This window comes from Vulpes lagopus, chromosome 8 (genome assembly GCF_018345385.1).
Source record: "Vulpes lagopus strain Blue_001 chromosome 8, ASM1834538v1, whole genome shotgun sequence".
Lineage (NCBI taxonomy): Eukaryota > Metazoa > Chordata > Mammalia > Carnivora > Canidae > Vulpes > Vulpes lagopus.
Window position 1 is genome coordinate 98,325,924 of NC_054831.1, and position 20,440 is coordinate 98,346,363.

The 20,440-nt window shown below is 36.6% G+C and overlaps 2 protein-coding genes across 2 annotated transcripts in view; both read left to right on the forward strand.

Annotated features, from left to right (window-relative positions):
- Nucleotides 1-20,440, forward strand: part of IPO11 (importin 11) — a 205,287-nt gene that overhangs the window by 147,458 nt on the left and 37,389 nt on the right. Inside the window, exon 28 of the mRNA XM_041766936.1 lies at nucleotides 19,741-19,836. Coding sequence (XP_041622870.1) covers nucleotides 19,741-19,836 — 96 coding nt within the window. The remainder of the gene's footprint in view (nucleotides 1-19,740; nucleotides 19,837-20,440) is intronic.
- Nucleotides 2,380-5,095, forward strand: LRRC70 (leucine rich repeat containing 70). The gene is made up of 2 exons (XM_041766937.1): nucleotides 2,380-2,544; nucleotides 3,046-5,095. The coding sequence occupies exon 2, from the start codon at nucleotides 3,057-3,059 to the stop codon at nucleotides 4,950-4,952; it is 1,896 nt and encodes a 631-aa protein (XP_041622871.1). The 5' UTR covers nucleotides 2,380-2,544; nucleotides 3,046-3,056; the 3' UTR covers nucleotides 4,953-5,095.

Genomic DNA, 20,440 nt, shown 5'->3' on the forward strand with positions numbered 1-20,440 from the left:
TTTATTTCCGAGATCTAAGAAGAATAAATATTTTTGTCTGCTTTGGATATTTCTGGAATTGGAGGACAAAGTTAATGTTATATCATCTTATCACTTTGTAGTTTTTCCTCTAAATTTTATTTTGATATCGATGAGTTCTTCCAGAGAAGGAAAAAGTTTTCCTTGACTTCTCAGGGTCCCTGAGTCTGAAAATCAAACTAAAATTAACAGGAGAAAAGCATATACATGTAATGTAAGCTGTACATGACATGGGAGCCTTCAAAAGGAATTGAAGATCCAAAAGGGATTGTTAAACTTATGTGTGTGTATGGTTGTGGTTTTGTTTTTGTTTTTGTTTTTGTTTTTTTTTTAAAGATTTTGTATATTTGAGAGAGAGTGAGAATGCATGTAAGAGAGCACAAGCGGAGTTGTGGGGTGGGGGTGGGAGTAACAAAGGGAAAACAGATTTCCTGTTGAGCAGGGAGCCCCACATGGGGCTCCATCTGAGGACCCTTAGTACTGTGACCTGAGCCATTGGCTTAACCGTTTACCTAGGCATCCCAAACCTGTGTGTTTTTATGCTAGGTTTGATGCAGAGTGAAAAGTCTGGAAAAATAGGAGAGGGCACAGAATATGAGGTAATTGTACACACACAGTGTGTGTGTGTGGGGTATTGTTTGGATTCTTCTCGGAGTCTCTTTGTCTTCAAAGATAAGGATGCTCCTTTCCTTCCTTTAGAGTGGAGGGCACCTCTCACATGAAGTTATTTAATGACCTCTTTCAGCGCAAAGAGCAGGTGGTATGGGGGTGTGGTTGGAGGTAGGGGAGGGATCAGAGAGATTCTTTAATGCTTCTTTTTCTCAGATTCCTTCAGTTTAGAACATTCTGTATGCTACAGTGCTATATTTTGGGATGTGGTATCCTGAACTCCATCATAATTCTTTAAGTTGTATGATGCATTTGAAGGATTTATGTTATTGAAAACACTAAACATGGTTCGCCTGGGTGGCTCAGTGGTTGAGTGCTTGCCTTTGGCCCAAGGCGTGATCCTGGAGTCCTGGAATCGAGTCCCACATTGGGCTCCCTGCATGGAGCCTGCTTCTCCCTCTGCCTGTGTATCTCTGCCTCTCTCTCTCTCTCTCTGTGTCTCTCATGAATAAATAATAAAGTCTTTAAAAAAAAAAAAAAGAAAGAGAACACTAAACACAAGATGGACTTGAGAAACCTAGCTCTTCCATCTTTACATCAATTCATGTCATTTGGGTTTTTTGGTGGTGATTTTTCTAATTTCTTCATTCAATAGCAACAACAATAGCTAGCCACAAAGGATATTTGTGAAAATTCTAAATCATTTTGATAAAGATCTGTTATCTAGTATGTACCTTTGATTTTTTATTGTTATAGAAAGTGCTGAGTATTTTACCAAATATTCAATATGGAAGTAATTCATATTATTATCTGAAGTAATTGATGTGAAAGATGCTTTAATAGCACAAGAGAGTTACAGTATACAATTCTATATATATCATTACTGATCCTTGAGGTGTATTATCAGAGTATCAGTAATAATAATCAGCGTCAGAATTAGCCAATTCAATGGGCTTTTTGGAAAAGTAATGAATAAGCAATATATATGTAAGTAACTTATAGTTAACTCTTTAAATCATTACCCTAAAATATCACAGTATACACATATAGATTTTTATTGTAAAAAATTCACAGTATTTCAGATGCATATATGTTGGAAAGTATTAAAGGGTCTTTTTCACTCTCCCCAACTTTTCTTGCTGAATGTAACCTTTGCCAGTAATTTGGCAATGAAAGGTATATACCTTAATAAATTAAGGTGCTAGATGGTGATATTCAGTATTTTTTATACCCAAAAGTCTCTTTGAGTTGTTAGAGCACTCTGGTTAGGGTAACAACATTTGTGTTCACCATTCTAAATTGCATGTTGTTTTTGCTACCTTTTTTTTTTTTAAAAGACTAAAAGAAAGTTGAAGTCTGTGAAGTGTATTCAAAGTAATGTAAATATTTTATGCTTAAAAAAAAATTAACCAAAATTCTATTACTGCATTTACCTTTTATTTCACCTTACTTTTTCTTTTCAGTAGCTATCTGTTGCTGTTGCTACAGTTTGTTCATTCTGAATATTTAAATTTTCACATTCCCTTTTTAAAAAAAATACTTATTTTTTTAAATTATCAGATGGTTAGGTATGTGTGTTAGGAAAACTCAAATTAACTGCTTTCTGAAAAAAATAAGTTCCTGAGATTTCCTTTCAACAATACTTTTGAAACACAGATAAAATTACTTCCTGTCTCTCAGTTTCCTGTATCCATGGTAACCTCTGTTTTACACACTGACTGTGGAGGAACCAGTGTGAAGAGTGGTGTTTCCTGAGCAAACTGTGACTTAAAAAAAAAGGAAAAAAAAAAAGGTGGAAGGGTGGAGGTCAGCAGTGCCACAGAAAGAAATGGAGTTTAGAAAAGTCGCTCTTCAGATTTAGGAAGAAAACCTTTACTTGAATCAGCTGAGTGTCGATAGTATCAATTCCTGGTCTTGGTAAGATTATTTATTTACATACAAACTTTTAACTGAAACGAAAAATAATTTGCTTTTGTGAAAAGCTGTAGTTGAGAGTTTAATTGCTCTTTTGTAGTGAATTTGTATTTTCATAAATTATGTTATTTGATATTGACTTTAATTTGGTGAAAGGACATATTATGTATATCCAATAGACCATTATCCCTACATCATCATTTGTCACTTGTGTTATTGTCAGTTGTAATATTCTATATTAGCTTTAGCAAACATATTATTTTGCAGTTCATTAAATATGAATTATCATTTTGTCATACAGTGGGTTAATGACCTGGTGGTGTTAATTCTAGAACACATTCCAAACTCATTATATGATGCTATCACCACAGTACAATTGATGATATTTATATTTAGTATTGTTGGCTGATACTAATCAAAATGAAAGAAAATACAGAATTTTTAGTATTACAGTACTTTTGGGAACTTATTGATGATTTAAAGTTTTACCTTCTTTTTTTATAGCCAATTCTGATATGAACAGAAAAACCAAGAACAGGGCTATGTGTGGATTACATTTTTCTCTGCCTTGCCTACGATTTTTTCTACTTGTTACCTGTTATCTTATATTCTTATTCCATAAAGAGATTCTTGGATGTTCGTCTGTTTGCCAGCTCTGCACTGGGAGACATATTAACTGCCGTAACTTAGGCCTTTCAAGTATTCCTAAGAATTTTCCTGAAAGTGCAGTTTTTCTGTATCTGACTGGAAACAATATATCTCATATAAATGAGAGAGAATTAACAGGACTTCATTCTCTTGTAGCCTTGTATTTGGATAATTCTAGCATTGTGTATGTATATCCAAAAGCCTTTGTTCAGTTGAGGCATCTATATTTTCTATATCTAAATAATAATTTTATAAAACGCTTGGATCCTGGAATATTTGAGGGACTTTCCAGTCTTCGTACTTTATATTTACAGTCTAATCAAGTAGCTTTTGTTCCAAGAGGAGTATTTAATGATTTAGTTTCAGTTCAGTACTTAAATCTACAAAGGAATCGCATCACTGTCCTGGGGAGTGGTACCTTTTTTGGTATGATTGCTCTTCGGATACTCGATTTATCGAACAATAAAATTCTGCGGATATCAGATTTAGGCTTTCAACATCTTGGAAACCTCGATTGTTTGTATCTAGGAGGTAATAATTTAACAAAAGTACCGTCAAATGCTTTTGAAGTACTTAAGAGCCTTAAAAGACTTTCTTTGTCTCATAACCATATTGAAGCAATACAGCCCTTTGCATTTAAAGGACTTGTCAACTTGGAGTATCTCCTCCTGAAAAATTCAGGAATTAAAAATGTTGCTAGGGATGGGTTTAGTGGAATTAATCATCTTAAACATTTGATCTTAAGTCATAATAATCTAGAAAACTTAAATTCTGACACATTTAGCTTGTTAAAGAATTTAATTTACCTTAAGTTAGATAGAAACAGAATAATCAGCATTGGTAATGATACGTTTGAAAACATGGGAGCATCTTTGAAGATCCTTAATCTGTCATTTAATAATCTTACAGACTTACATCCAAGGGTCCTTAAGCCATTGTCTTCACTGACTCATCTTCAGGCAAATTCTAATCCTTGGGAATGTAACTGCAAACTCTTGGGCCTTCGCGACTGGCTAGCATCTTCAGCCATTACACTAAACATCTATTGTCAGAATCCCCCATCCATGCGTGGCAGAGCATTGCATTACATTAAATGGACTGACTTTACAAATTGTGTTACATCTTCGACAAATGTATCCAGATCTTGGGCTATAAAATCTCTTCATATTCATCACAAGACTACTGCGTTAATGATGGCCTGGCATAAAGTAACCACAAATGGGAAACATTTGGAAAATCCTGAGAGCGTTACTTTCTGGGAACGAAGTCGTACTTCACCTGCCAGTAGATTTATTCAAGAGAATACCTTTGGTAATCCGTTAGAGGCTACTGCAGTGTTACCTGTGCAGATACAGCTTACCTCTTCTGTTAACTTGAACTTGGAAAAAAACAGTGCTCTACCGATTGATGATGCTGCGGTGTCAGGGAAAACATCTCTCATTTGTACACAAGAAGTTGAAAAGTTGAATGAGGCTTTTGACATTTTGCTAGCTTTTTTCATCTTAGCTTGTGTTTTAATCATTTTTTTGATCTACAAAGTTGTTCAGTTTAAACAAAAACTAAAGGCACCAGAAAACTCAGGGGAAAATAGACTCGAATACTACAGCTTTTATCAGTCAGCAAGGTATAATGTAACTGCCTCAGTTTGTAACGCTTCCCCAAATTCTTTAGAAAGCCCTGGTTTGGAGCAGATTCGACTTCACAAGCAAATTGTTCCTGAAAGTGAGGCGCAGGTGATTCTCTTTGAACATTCTGCTTTATAATTCAACTTAATATTAGTTACAGGAAAACTTCAGTGCCATGGACATGAATTAAACTGAAGCCACTTTATAGAATTATAAACTTTATTTGAAAATACAATGAATTATATGAGCTTAGCATTAATAAATACATGTTTTTAATAATTTATGAATACTGTATTCATTTAGCATATATCTTTGATAGGTGCTATATTAAGTTATAATACTAGCTACCATCTCTGTGTACCAAGTACTACGCTAATAAATACTTCACGTATCACTTTTAATCCTTAAAAAACCGTATAACTATATTTTATAGGTAAGGAAATCTAGGGAAAGTGAGTTTAAGAGACTGTCTCAAATCCTTAATGTTTGTGACACTTTTTAGGACTGTCTGACTCGAGAACTTTTTTTTTTTTTTTAAGATTTTATATATTCATTCATGAGAGACAGAGAAGAGAGAGAGGCAGAGACACAGGCAGAGGGAGAAGCAGGCTCCATGCAGGGAGCCTGACGTGGGACTCGATCCCAGGTCTCCAGGATCACACCCTGGGCTGAAGGCGGTACTAAACCACTGAGCCACCCGGGCTGTCCGGAACCCATGCTTTTAATTTCATGCCATGCTACTGCCTAGGGGCTAATTGTGAACAACATAGGCATGGCTTCTGTTCTAGAAATCTAGAGGAGACACATGGATTCTGTACAGGGTGGTAAGTATTGCACTTGGAGGTGCTTCTGGGCGTAACGTAAGTGGAAATGAGAAATGGCTTTATGAGAAAAGTAACATTGAGACTGGATCATGAAGGATAAGTGGAAATGAAGAGAGCTGAGTAATAAGTAGAGGTAACATCATATCATAGGAGTTGAGGAAAGAGAACACTACTTTTCATGAACTAAAATTCGGGATAGGCAGAGTAATGAGCAGTAGTGTGAGATTTGCAGTTGGAGAGAGATATATCAGATGATGAAAGATGTGATTTCAGCAGGGAGTCATGGAAGGATTTTAAGTAGTGGAATGACATAATCAGATTTACCATTTACAGAGTACCTTCTTTCTAGAAGGAGTGATGAGACTTGAGGCAGGGTTAATTGGGTAGGAATTTGAATCACCATTCCAGGAAAGAGGTACTGGAGGCCTGTGCCAAGGTAAGGGCAGAAAGAATGAATAGATTCTGGAGCTTGGTGGTTGGCTGAGGGGTGGCAGGTGAGGGATAAGTCAAAGATATTAATTTTTTGGCTTAGGCAGCATTCTGTTGCATTTAATGAGCAAAGGAAGCAAAAGGATGGGGATATGGGTGGCGACAAAATAATGAGTTCAGTTTTGGATACACTGAATTTGAGATTCACATCTGATCTTCAGGTGGAAATGTCCCACAAGCAGAAGATTGGGGAGAGATCTATCTGGTAATTTGTAACCTTCCATTTGTCTAGTACACTGGAAGCATATGATTCTCTCTTAGGAGTAACATCAACCATTGGGGTCATGATTTGGGGAGGCAGGTAATTGAGGAAGAATAAGATGAAAGAGCCCCCAGGAGATAGTAGTGTTGATTCAGAATCTTTAATGTAGATAGATGGTAATTCAAACCATGGAAACTATGTCCTGTTTGTTAGGTTAAATTTAGGGTAAATTTATACTTGGACATAGAGTAAGGGCCCATGCTTGATCTATTAACAGGGACCTGAGCCACAAATATATATTAAAAATCTTCTCTTGAGTATTATGTATTTCATGTTTGTGCTGTCCTTCCTCTTATCCCAGATTTCTTGTTTTTATTATTAAAAGTTAATACTTCCTATATGAAATTAGCCAGAAGTAGTCTGGGAGTATTTAAACCAAGTGATAATTACTGAGTCTGTAATTGTGAAGCTGAAGTAATTATATAAGAATGTTTTGTGTTGTCCAGTATACCTTAATATGGTGTTGTGTTGTCCAGTATACCTTAATATGGTGCTTCTCAAACTCAGAATTACTTGGGTTGTTAAAATACAGATTGTTGCCCCCTGCCCCTCCCAGATTCCTTATTCAGTAGGTCTGGAGTGGCACCCGTTGAGTGTGTGTTTGTACAAGTTGGCTAATAGTGCTGGTCTGGGGACCACACCTGGAGAGCCAGTGCTGTAAGATACTTGAGGAAAAGCAGAAAGGAGCTGAGGAGTGGTTTTGAGATACACCCGAAGTTTCAGAGAAACTAAAGCCACAGCTCCCTCCCTCCTCCAAGAGTTTTCCCTCGTTCTCCTTTTCCCTGCTAGCTTAAAGCTTTGTCCTTGGTTGTGATTTTAGCAGAAGATATGAATACATTTGAAATAAATCTGTTCTTACATAAATTACTTGTTTCATTAGAGAAGGGTATGTAGTGTTTGTTTTACCTTGAAAATTTTTTTAATACTTCATTTTTTGGTTGTTTTATCCACACAACTCCCACAACTCCAATTACGTTTTTTCTTTAATCACTAAAAGGACATATTATTTGAGAAAAAAAAAAAGATTCAAACAAAACAAATATTTAAAGTGAAAGACAAAAAAAAAAAATAAAGTGAAAGATAAAAACCCTTCCATGTCTCGCTTCCTCACCACCTAAACCGCATCCTCTTGATGTTAGAAGCAGCATAGGTGACTGTTTGAAGTTAAGAAATATCCATAAACAAACTATCTTAACCTTACAGCAAAACTCCCCTGAATTCAAAGAAGATAATTTAGAAATTTTATCAAGATTTCTTTTGTTTTTATGTGTATAGCTTCTAACTGATGATTCATATAGGCTCAACTAGAAAACTTTACTCATTAATATTTTATATATGGAGCTATAGTTGTACCTAATGGTTTAAGTACTCATTCTAGTTTGTCAGCAGCTTTCCCTTTTAAAAATTTTTTAAAGATTTTATTTATTTATTTGAGAGGGAAAGAGAGAGAGCATGAGTGGGGAGCCCAGGCAGAGGGAGAGGAGGAAAGGGAGAGGGAGAAACAGATTCCTCACTGAGCAGAGAGCCTGACCTAGGGCTCCATTCTAGGACCCTGTGATCATGACCTGAGCTGAAGACAGATGCTTAACCTACTGACACCCGGGTGCCCCTGCAGCATTTCCTTTTAAAGATGTTAGCTCACATGACACTGTTGTTTGTGACTTGCACACTTTAAAAATTAAGTAAAATTGATTTGAGGGACGCCTGGGTGTCTTAGTGGTTGAGCATCTGCTTTTGGCTTAGGGTGTGATCCCAAAGTCCAAGAATCAAGTCCTGCATCAGACTCCATGTGAGGAGCCTGCTTTTCCCTCTGTCTGTGACTCTGCCTCCCTCTGTGTGTCTCTCATAAATAAATAAAATCTTTAAAAAATTGATTTGAAATGATAGATGTGTAGAAATTTTTAGCAGTATGATTTGTGCATATGATCGTTTCACATTTTAGGCAGCCCCACCACCTCAAACAAAAGTTAAAACCAAGTAATATTCTTCTAAATTAATTAATTTAGAAGAAATTCTAAATTAATACAGGTGAAGAAACTTTTAAGATTTCTGTGTTTCTCTACCTTTTACTAAAAAATTTTTGATGAGAGTGCTCAAGAATAAAATGTATTTCAGAAGGATAGTTTTATGTACAGATCCATTTTTTCCATTGACTTCTGTAAAAGTTGGTTATGGTTTCAGGGCATACCAAAAAAAGCTTCCCTCTGCCCTCCCCATAGCGAATGAGAAGTATAGAACTCAACTATCATTTATTTATAACATTATACTTTTTGAAAACACTTAAAATTCCAGTGTGGAATTTCAGGAATATGTATCCCACTTCTGGGATAATTGGGAACTTACTCCCAGTTTCCTCCTAGCATTGGAGTAGAGATGTTTGATGTTAGATTGTCCTTGAGGACTTGATTGGTATGAAACAACTTCAATAGGAATAAGAGGAAATCAGGAAGGTCCCAGGTGATGGAGTAGGAGCCTGCGTAACGTCTCATGGGCTCCTGGAGGTGAGGGCCTGCCAGTGTTGATAGCCAGACGCAAAGTGTTGGGGCACAGTAAGGGTGACATTGAGAGTGAAGGAATTGTGTAGAATTTAGTGATAGTAGGGAAACAAGATCTTTGGATACCTCTTTGTTGTCCACCAACCTTTTACTCTTAGAGTTCTTGACTTTCTCCTACATAGAATGCCAGGGTTACACTCTTCCTCATACCTAGGTCTTGAGTCAGCAAGCATTTTTACTGACTTGTCTTGAGCCAGGAAGCATTTTTACTCAATTATCACAACAGTAACAATAAAACATGCCATGTTTGTTTTAAACGGTTGCAAAAATGGGAGAAAAAAGACTAGGCCTTTTCTAAGGGTCTGAAAAAAATTTTAGGCTTTCCTACCACATTGGTCCCATAGGCACTTACCCATGCCCCTGCTATAAGGATCCCACCCCTTTAACTTGCCTTTGTTACCAAAGTCCTCTTTTGATCATGTAACACTGTTTTCCAGTGTATGTTATCTTCAGTTTAGTTTGGGCTGTGTCACGTACAGCACTTCTCCAGGACTGTAACTCCCATGCCACAAATACCTTTTCATATAACTTTAATGACAGCATAATTGGCTTTTTTCATTTGTCCTGAAGGTATATATTCATGATTACCTTGTAATGATTTGTTGTATAACATCAACAATATCTAGCATTTACAGTGGTGAGGTCATATACCCATAATTATGAAATCTCTATTAAGTTCTTTTATAACCCCCCCCCCTTTTTTTTTAAAGATTTTATTTATTCACAAAGGACACAGAGAGAGAGAGAGAGAGGCAGGGACACAGGCAGAGGGAGAAGCAGGCTCCCCACAAGAAGCCTGATGTGGGACTCCATCCCGGACCCCGGGATCGTGCCTTGAGCCAAAGGCGGATGCTCAACCACTGAGCCACTCAGGCATCCCTCTTATATCCCTTTTTAAAAATCAAGAACCACTCTTTCAGGTGATTCCTGTAAGCATTCAAAACAAGCACTGCTAGAGTTTTCAGCCTAACGTTTTCCCACACAGTAGTCTACCAGTCATTTATCATCTTTTTATGATAACTTAGTGTTGTCATCAGGTATTGTTTCTTAAAGCATAGTCTTTCTCTAAAAATCACAGAAGGTAACAATTTCTTCTCATGTTATCATACATAGATTGTTACAGTTTTCTTACTGTCTTAAAGATACTGAGCTTTGTTTTGCTTGTATATCTGCCCTCAAAAAATTAACTTAGGGAATAATTTATAATATAAAAAGCCTTTGTAAAAGTTATTGTTGGATATAAAAAATAAAAAATTAAACTTTGATTTTAAAACAACTTAGTGAAAAAAAAGAAAAAACCAACTTAGTGAATTTCCACCAAGAGTTTATTATCCTATTTCCTTGCCAATATTTGTCAAGGGAACTAGATTTATTAACACTCTTTTCCATGATCATGCAGAGAATTACTGTGTAGAAAGAATATATGTTTCCATCTAAGTGACAAAAGTATTTGTAGCTAGCTAGGTCCTGGAAAATATCTAGAGAGGAAAAAAACTAATTTTAGTGTAAATATCACCACTTTTGTATGTAGCCTCTGGTTTGGTAGAAATTCTTTAGTAAGACTGATTAGTCAGGGTTTTCTTATTTTGCCTTTGCTTTTAATAAACTGCTCTTCTTTGCTTAATCCTAGTAAACAATATAAGCAGGGAAGTATAGTTACTAGAATATTTGATTGTGGCTTTTAATGCTCAAAGCTTATTTTCTTATATTACTCTAACTTCAGTGGCTTCCTATATTTAAGATATGAGAATACAAGAGTGACTTCAAAGATCAGTCATTTTTATGTGATGTATAAAGAGTGTATTTGTGGTCTGGTTAGATGAGAGAAAATGCTAGAGTGACTAAGGTCCTCATTTGTTTTTTTCTTGGAGGTCCTATGAAATACTGTTAAATTAGCATTTTTTGATTATAGAACTGTTCAGAAAAAGTAATTAAAATTTTTGTGTTTCTGCATGCCGGTTTTCTTCCCAGATCAAAGGGGATGAAGATATGATACAAATATATCAGTCCATCACTTAGAAAATATAAAACACATGGTCTATGATGAATAGGTAATTTCTGTGAAAAATAGATATGTAAAATGAACACTTTAGAAATGCTAATAAAAATTGGACAGTTAGGGAGAAACTGGAGTCCTGTTCACATTCAACCTAATTATTGTTGGGCTAACCAGTGAATATTAGAAATTTCATTTATTTATGCCTTTGGGGATTAAAAGTTTTAGTTTTTCTTTTCAAGAGCTATTTGTTTTCAGTACTCATGTGGCTAGATTCATAATGACACAGAAGGATAGAAATAATCTTAAGCTAGCATAGTTTTTAGGTTGATTCAATAAACACGAAGATGGATTGATTTTTTTTTTTTTTTTTAGTACTTAGCCTTCAAAAGCAAAGAAAAATCACTCTGCAGAAGTTTCTGTAATTCTCAATCTACGGATAGTTTTATATACCCAGAAAATGCCATAGCTTTAGAAAATAAAGTTTGCTGAAAACTATGTGGAATTGTTTTAAATGGATAATTTAATATTTAGTACAGTTTTTCATGCCTTCACCTATTTAATGTTTATATATTTGTAACATCACTTAAAACACACCTGAAGAACCGAACAAATGAATGTTTTAAAAAGCCTGTCTTCTTTCTGTTTTGTTTGTGGCTTGTTTCTATGTGAACATTAACATATCTACTAAGTATCTGAAATAAGAGAAGGAAAAGTGTTTGTGAGAAAAAGGAAGAAAACGTTCACGTTCACATTACTATAGTACTTTTTTCCCTTCAGTTTTACTTTCATTCTTCTCTTTCATCTCTAATGTTAAACTTTCCTTGCATTTTCTGAAATGTTTCAGAAATAGATTCCAACATAGCCACCTTCTGCTGCTGTTTTCTGCCTCATGTTTAGTGTAATCAGTTGTAATATGTTATCTATAATTTAGCTGTCCATACTTGTAATTCCAAAAAGAGTTAAGCAAAAATAATTTTGCAAAAAGAAAATGAGAGAGGGCAGTTCTTGAGGTTTGGGGATGATTAATTCCCATGATTACTGAGTGTTCACATTATGCATAATGTCTTATGGGACATAAAACATAAGCATAATACATTTTCTGCGTAGAGTTAACTGATAGTCTTAGGGCAGACGGGTAGACATGAAAAAGGACATAAGGAGAACTACACGGCACATGAGTTTAATGCTTTATGAGTAGTGCAGGCATTTTATGCTATTGGAAATTCCAAGGACAGAGCGCTCACGTACAGTGAGCTGGAGTGGCCAGAGAAGGCCTCATGAAGGAAGTGTGAAGTAAGGTGAATGGAAAAAGGAGGAAGAGCATTGTGAGGGGCAGGAAGGGAGTAAGCAGATAAGAGTTAGCAGCTATTATATTCAAGAGGGGATGACTTAACTGCCTGAAAGTCATGAAAGGAGGAGTAACTTGGGAAAGGTGGGTTTGTTCGAGCTTGAAGTTCTTGATCACCCTCTAAAAGTTCTTAGCGAAATTTAAGAGACTGAAATAGAAAGCACCCTTTTGCTTCCTTGAATCTCTTACTAATAAAGTGAATAGGATCAGTTGGATTCCATTTAACATTGTGAAATAAAAATAAATGTATATCAAAATTGGGATTTTTTTTAAGGAACATCCTTTTTTTTAAAAATAATAAATTTATTTTTTATTGGTGTTCAGTTTACCAACATACAGAATAACACCCAGTGCTCATCCCATCAAGTGTCCCCCCTCAGTGCCCGTCACCCATTCACCCCCACCCCCCGCCCTCCTCCCCTTCCACCACCCCTAGTTCGTTTCCCAGAGTTAGGAGTCTTTATGTTCTGTCTCCCTTTCTGATATTTCCCACACATTTCTTCTCCCTTCCCTTATTTTCCCTTTCACTATTATTTATATAAGGAGCATCAATCCTAATGTTATTAGTGCAAAATGGGTTAACTTGCAAATGCTAAGATCTCAAGTCATGGTAGAACAATCAAGATTTTGGGGACCACTGATGAGAATTAGTGATAATTTGCCAGTGATGATTTAGCTCCATCCAGGTGACAGGATGCTCTCCCTTCAGATCAGTGCCACTTAGTAAGTCAGAAATAACCAGACAATGGAGAAAAGCATTTAGGATATCATACTTTAATTTAAAAGGGGGGGAAAAAAAAGAAAATCTCATTTGTTGCTTATTTTCTTTGTCCTTCCTGCAGATTTAGTCCATAATGAGCTCCTTTGCTTACAAAACAGCTTTTCTCCGTCTTTTCCTCTGAATCAGAGAATAGGTCACATTCAGATGTGTAACACATGACCCTATGTGTGTTCAAAGTTATCTGCTTCCTTTCAAGTTAAGGCTTCCTTTAGTTTCTGAGTTCCCTGAGGTGACCATCCACCCGCACCACCCCCCCCCCCCAACCCCCTGGCACCTTCCAAGGTCAAAACTTTTTTTCTTTTATTTTAGTTCCAGTGTAGTTAGCATACGGTGCTGTATTAGGTTCAGGTGTATAGTACAGTGATTCATCAGTTCTTCAGTATAACCAGTGCTCATCAGGATAGTGTACTCTTAATCCTCTTCATCTGTATCACTCATCCCTCTACCCACCTCCCCTCTGGTAACTATCACTTTGTTCTCTGAAGTTAAGAGTCTGGTTTTTGAAAATGAGAGTTGCTGGAGGTGTGGGGGTGGGAGGATGAAGGACAAGAAGGTGGCCAGGTGATGTCATGAGCACTGGTGTTATATAAGACTGATGGATAACTGAGCTCCACCTCTGAAACTAGTAATACATTTAAAAATTGGAGAAAAGGGGTCTGGTTTTTGGTTTGTCTCTTTTTTCCTGTTTATTTCTTAAATTTCACATGAATGAAATCATATGGTGTTTATCTTTCTCTGACTTATTTCACTTAGCATTATACTCTAGACTCATCCGTGTTGTTGCCACTCATCCGTGTTGTTGCAAATGGCAAGGTTTTAGTGTTTTTTTGTGGCTGAGTAGTATTCTGTTGTACACATATACCATATTATCTTTATCCATCTGTCTGAGGATGGATACTTCCGTTGCTTCCATAATGTTGCTGTTGTAAATAATGCTTCACTAAACATCTGGGTACATACATCTTTTCAAATTAGTATTTTCATGTTCTTCAGATAAATAGCCAGCAGTGGGATTACTGGATCATATGGTAATTTCATTTTAATTTTTTGGGGACCTCCATACTGTTTTCCACTGTTGCTATACCAGTTTGCGTTCCCATGAACATTGCACAAGGATTCCCTTTTCTCCATATCCTTGCCAACACTCGTGTTTGTTTTTGATTTCAGCTGTTCTGAGAGGTGTGAGGTGATATCTCATTTTATTTTTGATTTGCATTTCCCTGATGACAAGTGATGTTGAGCATCTTTTCATGTGTCTTTGGCCCTGTTTTTGGAGAAATGTCTGTGCTTGTCTTCTGCCCATTTTTAATTGGATTATTTTTTTGGTGTTGAGTTGTGTAAGTTTTTTTATATATTTTGGATACTAACCCTATATTGGTTATGTCATTTGCAGATATCTTTTCCTGTTCCATAAGTTGCCTTTTAATTTTGTTGATTGTTTCCTTTACTGTGCAGAAGCTTTTTTGATATGGTCTCTAGTTTATTTTTCCTTTTGTTTCTCTTGCCCCAGGAGACCTATTTAAAAAAAAAAAAATATTGTCGATGTTAGAGAAACTACTGCTTGTGCTCTCCTCTAGGACTTTTATGGTTTCAGGTCTCACATTTGAGTCCTTAGTTCATTTTATTCTTGTGCATGGTGTGACAAAGTGGCCTAGTTCCATTGTTTGGCATGTAACTATCCATTTTTCCCAGTTACATTTTTTTGAGGAGACTGCCCTTTTTACATTGCCCTTTCTTGGAAGTGGCTATTTTTTTAAATCCCTAGAGCTTACCATGATCTCTAACTCATTATGGACTCATAAAATATTGACTAAAATGAATGAACGTATCCATGGTGACTTATTCACCAGGAGGGGTTGGGTAGAGCAATATGACACTCTAATCACTTATTTTTTGTAAATAAATTGGTAACCTGGTATAATAGCCCACCTTTTTTAAATACTCCTTGAGCCAGTCTTCTGACCTTGGGACTATAACAGGATGTATGGTTTGGGCTGGAATGCTCAATAGTCAGTTGTTTTTTTTTTTTTTCTTTTTTAGCCTCTTAAGTTTTGAATTTTCTGCTGTGCTCTGGAAGCTGTATATAAACTAGCAGGGAGTTCAGCTGCTCCTTTCAGACTCTAGATTGCTCCCTCCAGGTTTGAGAGGTTAAGAACCAAGTGAGATTTAAAATTACATGGTTCCCTCTGGCTACCTTCAGTTCTTCCACATTCCACACACCAGATTGGACACCAGATTTGAGTAATGTGCATGAGAGGACATTAAAAGATGACACACCGAGAAGAATGCTTATAAAGTGTTAGCTTATAACTGCTCAGTATGTAGCACATAAGGAAGAAAAAACCAAAAGCAATACAGGGATGCCTGGCTCTATTAAGTGTCCTGTCCGACTGTTGATTTCAGCTCAGGTCATGATCTCAGAGTGGTGAGGTCAAACCCATGTCAAGCTCCATGCGAAGTGTGGAGTCTGCTTGAGATTCTAGCTCTTTTTCTTCCTCTGCCCTTCACCCCTGTTCCTCTCTAAAAAACAAAAACAAAAAAATCACCTAATTCTTTTATTTAGAGAGGTAATACATATAAGATGAACCAAGTACAGTGCCTTTTCTCCTCCAAACCTATTTTTATTTCATTTCTGGTTTATAGCTCCAATTTGATTTGTTTCCATTTTAAATGTCTGATCACATTTTAAAGCATTTGAATCAAAGATTATAGGAAGACAAGGTTGATTCTTAATTTGTGAAAGACAAGGGCTATGGGGATATTATGTGACTAAAAAGTGAAGTGATTATTTGATTAATATTCAAAACTTTATAAAAATACTGTGGGTAAAACAAGCTATTTCGAAGGCTTCATTTTCAAATGTTGCATTTACACATTTGGAACATTTTTATAACTTATAAAAGGAGAAAAAAAATTTCAACTTCTTAATGCTTATTTACTTTAAGTATATGTTGCGCATGCCAGGAAGTACAAGCCGTTTTTGGCTTTTTGTTATCCCTGTTATTTGGGGGTACTTTCCCATACTGCTTAATGAGTGGAATTGAGGTGTTGTTTTTTTTTGAACCTCAATGCTTGGAAGAGAATTTTTGTGTAACTTCCCAGAACGTGGCATGGATACTCCCATTTCCCCTCTTCATTCCTTCCTTCTCCTTTTTGAGAGTCTCCTCGACATTTTCCCATTCAGAACCAGCTCATGGACCTTTCTACTCCGGGCCGTAGTCATTTTCCCCTTTTCTGAACTTGAAGTCTGTGGCCACCCCTTCTGGCACTTAATTAGGTGCTCCAGTGCAAGCACGGTTTTCCCTGTCTGCTGGAATTTAATTCCCCTCCCATACCTAGATCTCTGCTTCCGTTGTCCTGTTCCGAATGAGTCACATTCCAACGAAGAACAGTGACTGCCCACTGATGGAGTTTGCCACACTTCCCTTACCCTACTAGACAGGCATGTGTCCAAGCCCCTCAGCTGGTAGAGTTGGAAAGCCCACCGGAGGAGGCTCGGAGGGGAACAGGACAGGGGAACCCCACTGAAGGCATGACTGACTTCTCCAAGCCTGAGCGAGCATGGGCAAGCTGAGCAGAGTTTGGACTTGTATCCTCTGGCCTGTCCAGTTTGCTTCCATGAGTATCATTTTCCATTCTTTATTTTAATTTTCTTAACTCTTTTTTTTTGTCAGTCATTTACTACTTGGAACCCTTGGCTTTACGTAAATCTCAGGTTCCAGAACTCATCAGATTTCTTTCCAAACTCTTTACGCTTTAGTTTGGTTCCATCAATGTCCTCTAAACAAAGTCACCATTCATGAAAAAGTGTGAAGTTAAGCCTTTAGGCAAGAGCTGTGTAGTCAAACTGTAATCCCTCTCTTCTACATTCCCTCCTTATTACCCTTCCAACCACCTAGTAGAATATCACACTCAGATTGCCAGATGTCTAAGATTCACATTCAGTCTTTTGAGAAAATACACAGTACTCAGAATTCTATTCTATTGCTTGCTTTTTTTTTTTTTTAAGATTTTATTTATTCATGAGAGAAACAGAGGCAGAGACATGGGCAGAGGGAGAAGCAGACTCCCTGTGGGGAGCCCGATGTGGGACTCAATCCCAGGACCCCGGAATCACAACCTTAGCCAAAGACAGACGCTCAACCACTGAGCCACCCAGGCACCCCTATTCCATTGGTTTCTTATGATTTTACCAGTTTTCTGAGCTTGGAGGTGATGTGTGTAGAGAAGGCAGCTGCCTGTATGGATTGTCCCTAAATAATACCGACAGAAAGGCCTGGTAAACAGCTGTAGTCTGGAGGATTTTTGTCTTTTTCAGCTAATGAAGATCAGTTGTTGATAGCTATCCGGGATACTCCTGCATTGCGAAGGAATTCCAGAATCTGCCTGCCTTCGCATGCTGTAATGGATTAGTGGCAAATTACTCTGCTGGGAAGTGAAAATCTCTCTATCCCCTCCACATATCTGTCCTACTTCAGTCTAGCCTTCATTTTACAGACAAGGAGACCAACACCTAGAGAACTGAATTAATTAACTTCAGTGGGATTACACGGTTAGTGGATGAACTCTTTGGCAGAATTTTGGTTTCCTAGTTTTTCTTCTACAGTATTGTTCCCTGAACTGAATAAAGTAGATTGTGTGAGTCTTTCTTGAGAGATATTTTAGTTCTTACATAAAGGAAATATAATGACTTACAAAATATATACTCCTGCAATAGGGTACTATATGCCCATTAACATGTATCAGAATATCAACTAGTTATTATTTTGTCCAACTGGTGATTTAGTTGTCTAAAATCTGATCACATTTGAGTGTACAGACAAAACATTCGACTTTACAAAGGTGAGAACATGACCCAGAATATGGTAACTTGGGTACTACTTTACTGAACATTTAAAAAAGTAATCATCTATCTTAATGCAGAATGAGAAACATGATATGTGTCTTGTAGGAATGATTCTAGTAGTTCCCTGGAGCTAAGAGTTCTAATTTATTCAGTTTTAAATTCAAATAGTATAATTTCGTGTTTCATTGGATGGGTAAGAACTACCAATTTTTAAAACTCGTTTTATTCATTAAAGTGTAGTTACATATAGTAAAACTGCTTACACATGAAGTTTTCACAGATGTTGACAGTGCAAAACCGCTACCATAGTCAATCCAGAACACTCCTGTCATCCCATAAAGTTCCCTTGTGTCCCGTTCTCGAGCAGCCACTGAACAATTTTGCCTTTCCGGAAAGTCATAAAAGTATTGTAGCATTTGAGTCATACAGTATTGTAGCATTTTGAATCAGTTTTCTCTTAGAGTAATGTTTTTGAGATTTATCCAAGTTGTTGCATGTATATTCAGTTCCTTTTTATTACTGATAACCATTTCATTGAGTAAGAATCCCACAGTTTGTTGGGCCATTCACTAGTTGATAGGCATTTGGGTCATTTGCATTTGTGGATTATTACGAATAAAGCTACCATAAACATTTACATACAGATCCGAGGCTCCTTGTTTTGGTCTTGGGTAAATACGTGGGAATGGGATTGCTGAGTCGTGTGGAGTATGCTTACTTTATAAAAACTGCCAGTGTGTTCTCTAAAATGAATGTGCTGGGGTTTTTGTTGTTGTTGTTTAATTCTTACAAGCTGTATTATGAGAAATCCTATTGTTTTTCGTCTTTGTCAGCAGTTGGTATTGTTAGTCTTCTAATTTAGCTTTTTTTTAAAAAAATTTAGCTTTTAACTAAAATGTCATTATGGTTTTAATTTGCATTTCTCTGATGACTGGTAGTATTGAACATATTTTCATCTTTACATTTTGTTCAGTGAAGTGTCTGAAGTTTTTGCCAGTTTTTAAATTGAGTAGTTCTTTTTCTTTCTAGTGTAAAAAGGTGATTTTATTAAAGCACTACCCGTGGGCAAAAGAGCTGCTGAGCTATCTTCTTCTTGAGCTTTTAGAATTCTTGATATGTTCTGGATTCAAGTGCTTTCTCATGTGCATTTTATGAATATTTTTTCCCAGTCTATAGCTCGTCTTCTTTTTCTTGGCATTATCTTCAGAAGAGGAGAGATTTTTAAATTTTCAACATTTTTGTATCTTTTTCTTTTTGGTTATAAAACCAACACAGGTCTATTGTAATAAGTTAAAGAATATTGAAATATGTGTTTCCTATCTGATAGGAAAAAAAAAAACAGTGGTTTTACCTCCCAGCTACCCAGGCACCCTGGCCTTCTAGTCTGGGCCTCTGTAGTGTGAATTCCAATAATGGTCTCCTACTCAGTCTGCTTTCCTCATGCCCAGCATCTTCCTTTTCCAAACCTTTTTAGTATTTAAACACACTAATACTCTAATGAAAGAGAAATTTTTCGTGTCACATGGAAAAGTAAAATTTCTGCTACAAGAAATATATTTTGAGGGATGCCTGGGTGGCTCAGTGGTTGAGTGTCTGCCTTTGGCCCAGGGCATGATCCTGGAGACCCGGGATCAAGTCTCACATCGGGCTTCCTGCATGGAGCTGCTTCTCCCTCTGCCTGTCTCTCTCTCTCTCTCTCTCTCTCTTTCTGTTTCTCATGAATAAGTAAATAAAATCTTAAGAAAAAAAAAAGAAAAAGCAAAAAAGGAATTACCTGTTAAAGTACCCCAGTTTAATGTGTTTTGCTTTTCTTTTCCTTTAGTGTCATCCAAGATAAATTCTGTGGGATCATAAACATCTCAGTGGAGGGCCTGCATGATGTCATGACAGAAGATCCTGAAACAGGAACTTACAAAGAGTAGGTGATCGTTTAACTGATTGCATTTGACCTGGGCTGCGGTGGGCAGAATGATTAATTGTCCTGCATGCATGTTGGCTCTTGCTGCCACCATGTAAGCATAATGCAGTGACTTTTTAATTCTGTCTTTTACAAAGAAAATGTTGCATTTGTTTTGCCTCTAGTTAGTTTGATCTTAAGATCGGCTGTCATTGAAGTGAAATGACAAATTGGATTTCTTTAGTTAAATAGTATTATGTGATTTGACATCAGGGTTTTAAAAAATAATCCATGTGTATGTTAACATGTAAATTCCTTTTTAAAAGATATTTGAATATGTTCTTTTTTTATTATTATTATTAACAAAGTTCCCCCTGCCCCATAGGCTGGTTATGGGGAAAAGAGGATCGGTAAGCATCCTGCATTTGTACTTGCCTGATAGAAGCATCCCTGGCACCTTTGCATATTAGAGTCAGATGGTACTTGACCGGTTTTAAAAGAGAACGACATTTTGAGGGGGAATATTTAAAATCATGTTATCAAGAATACTGAGAGTCTCATACTTACATAACTATTAATTTGAAGTTTCATTTCATTGTATCCTTTATAGTTTGCAGAATCGCTG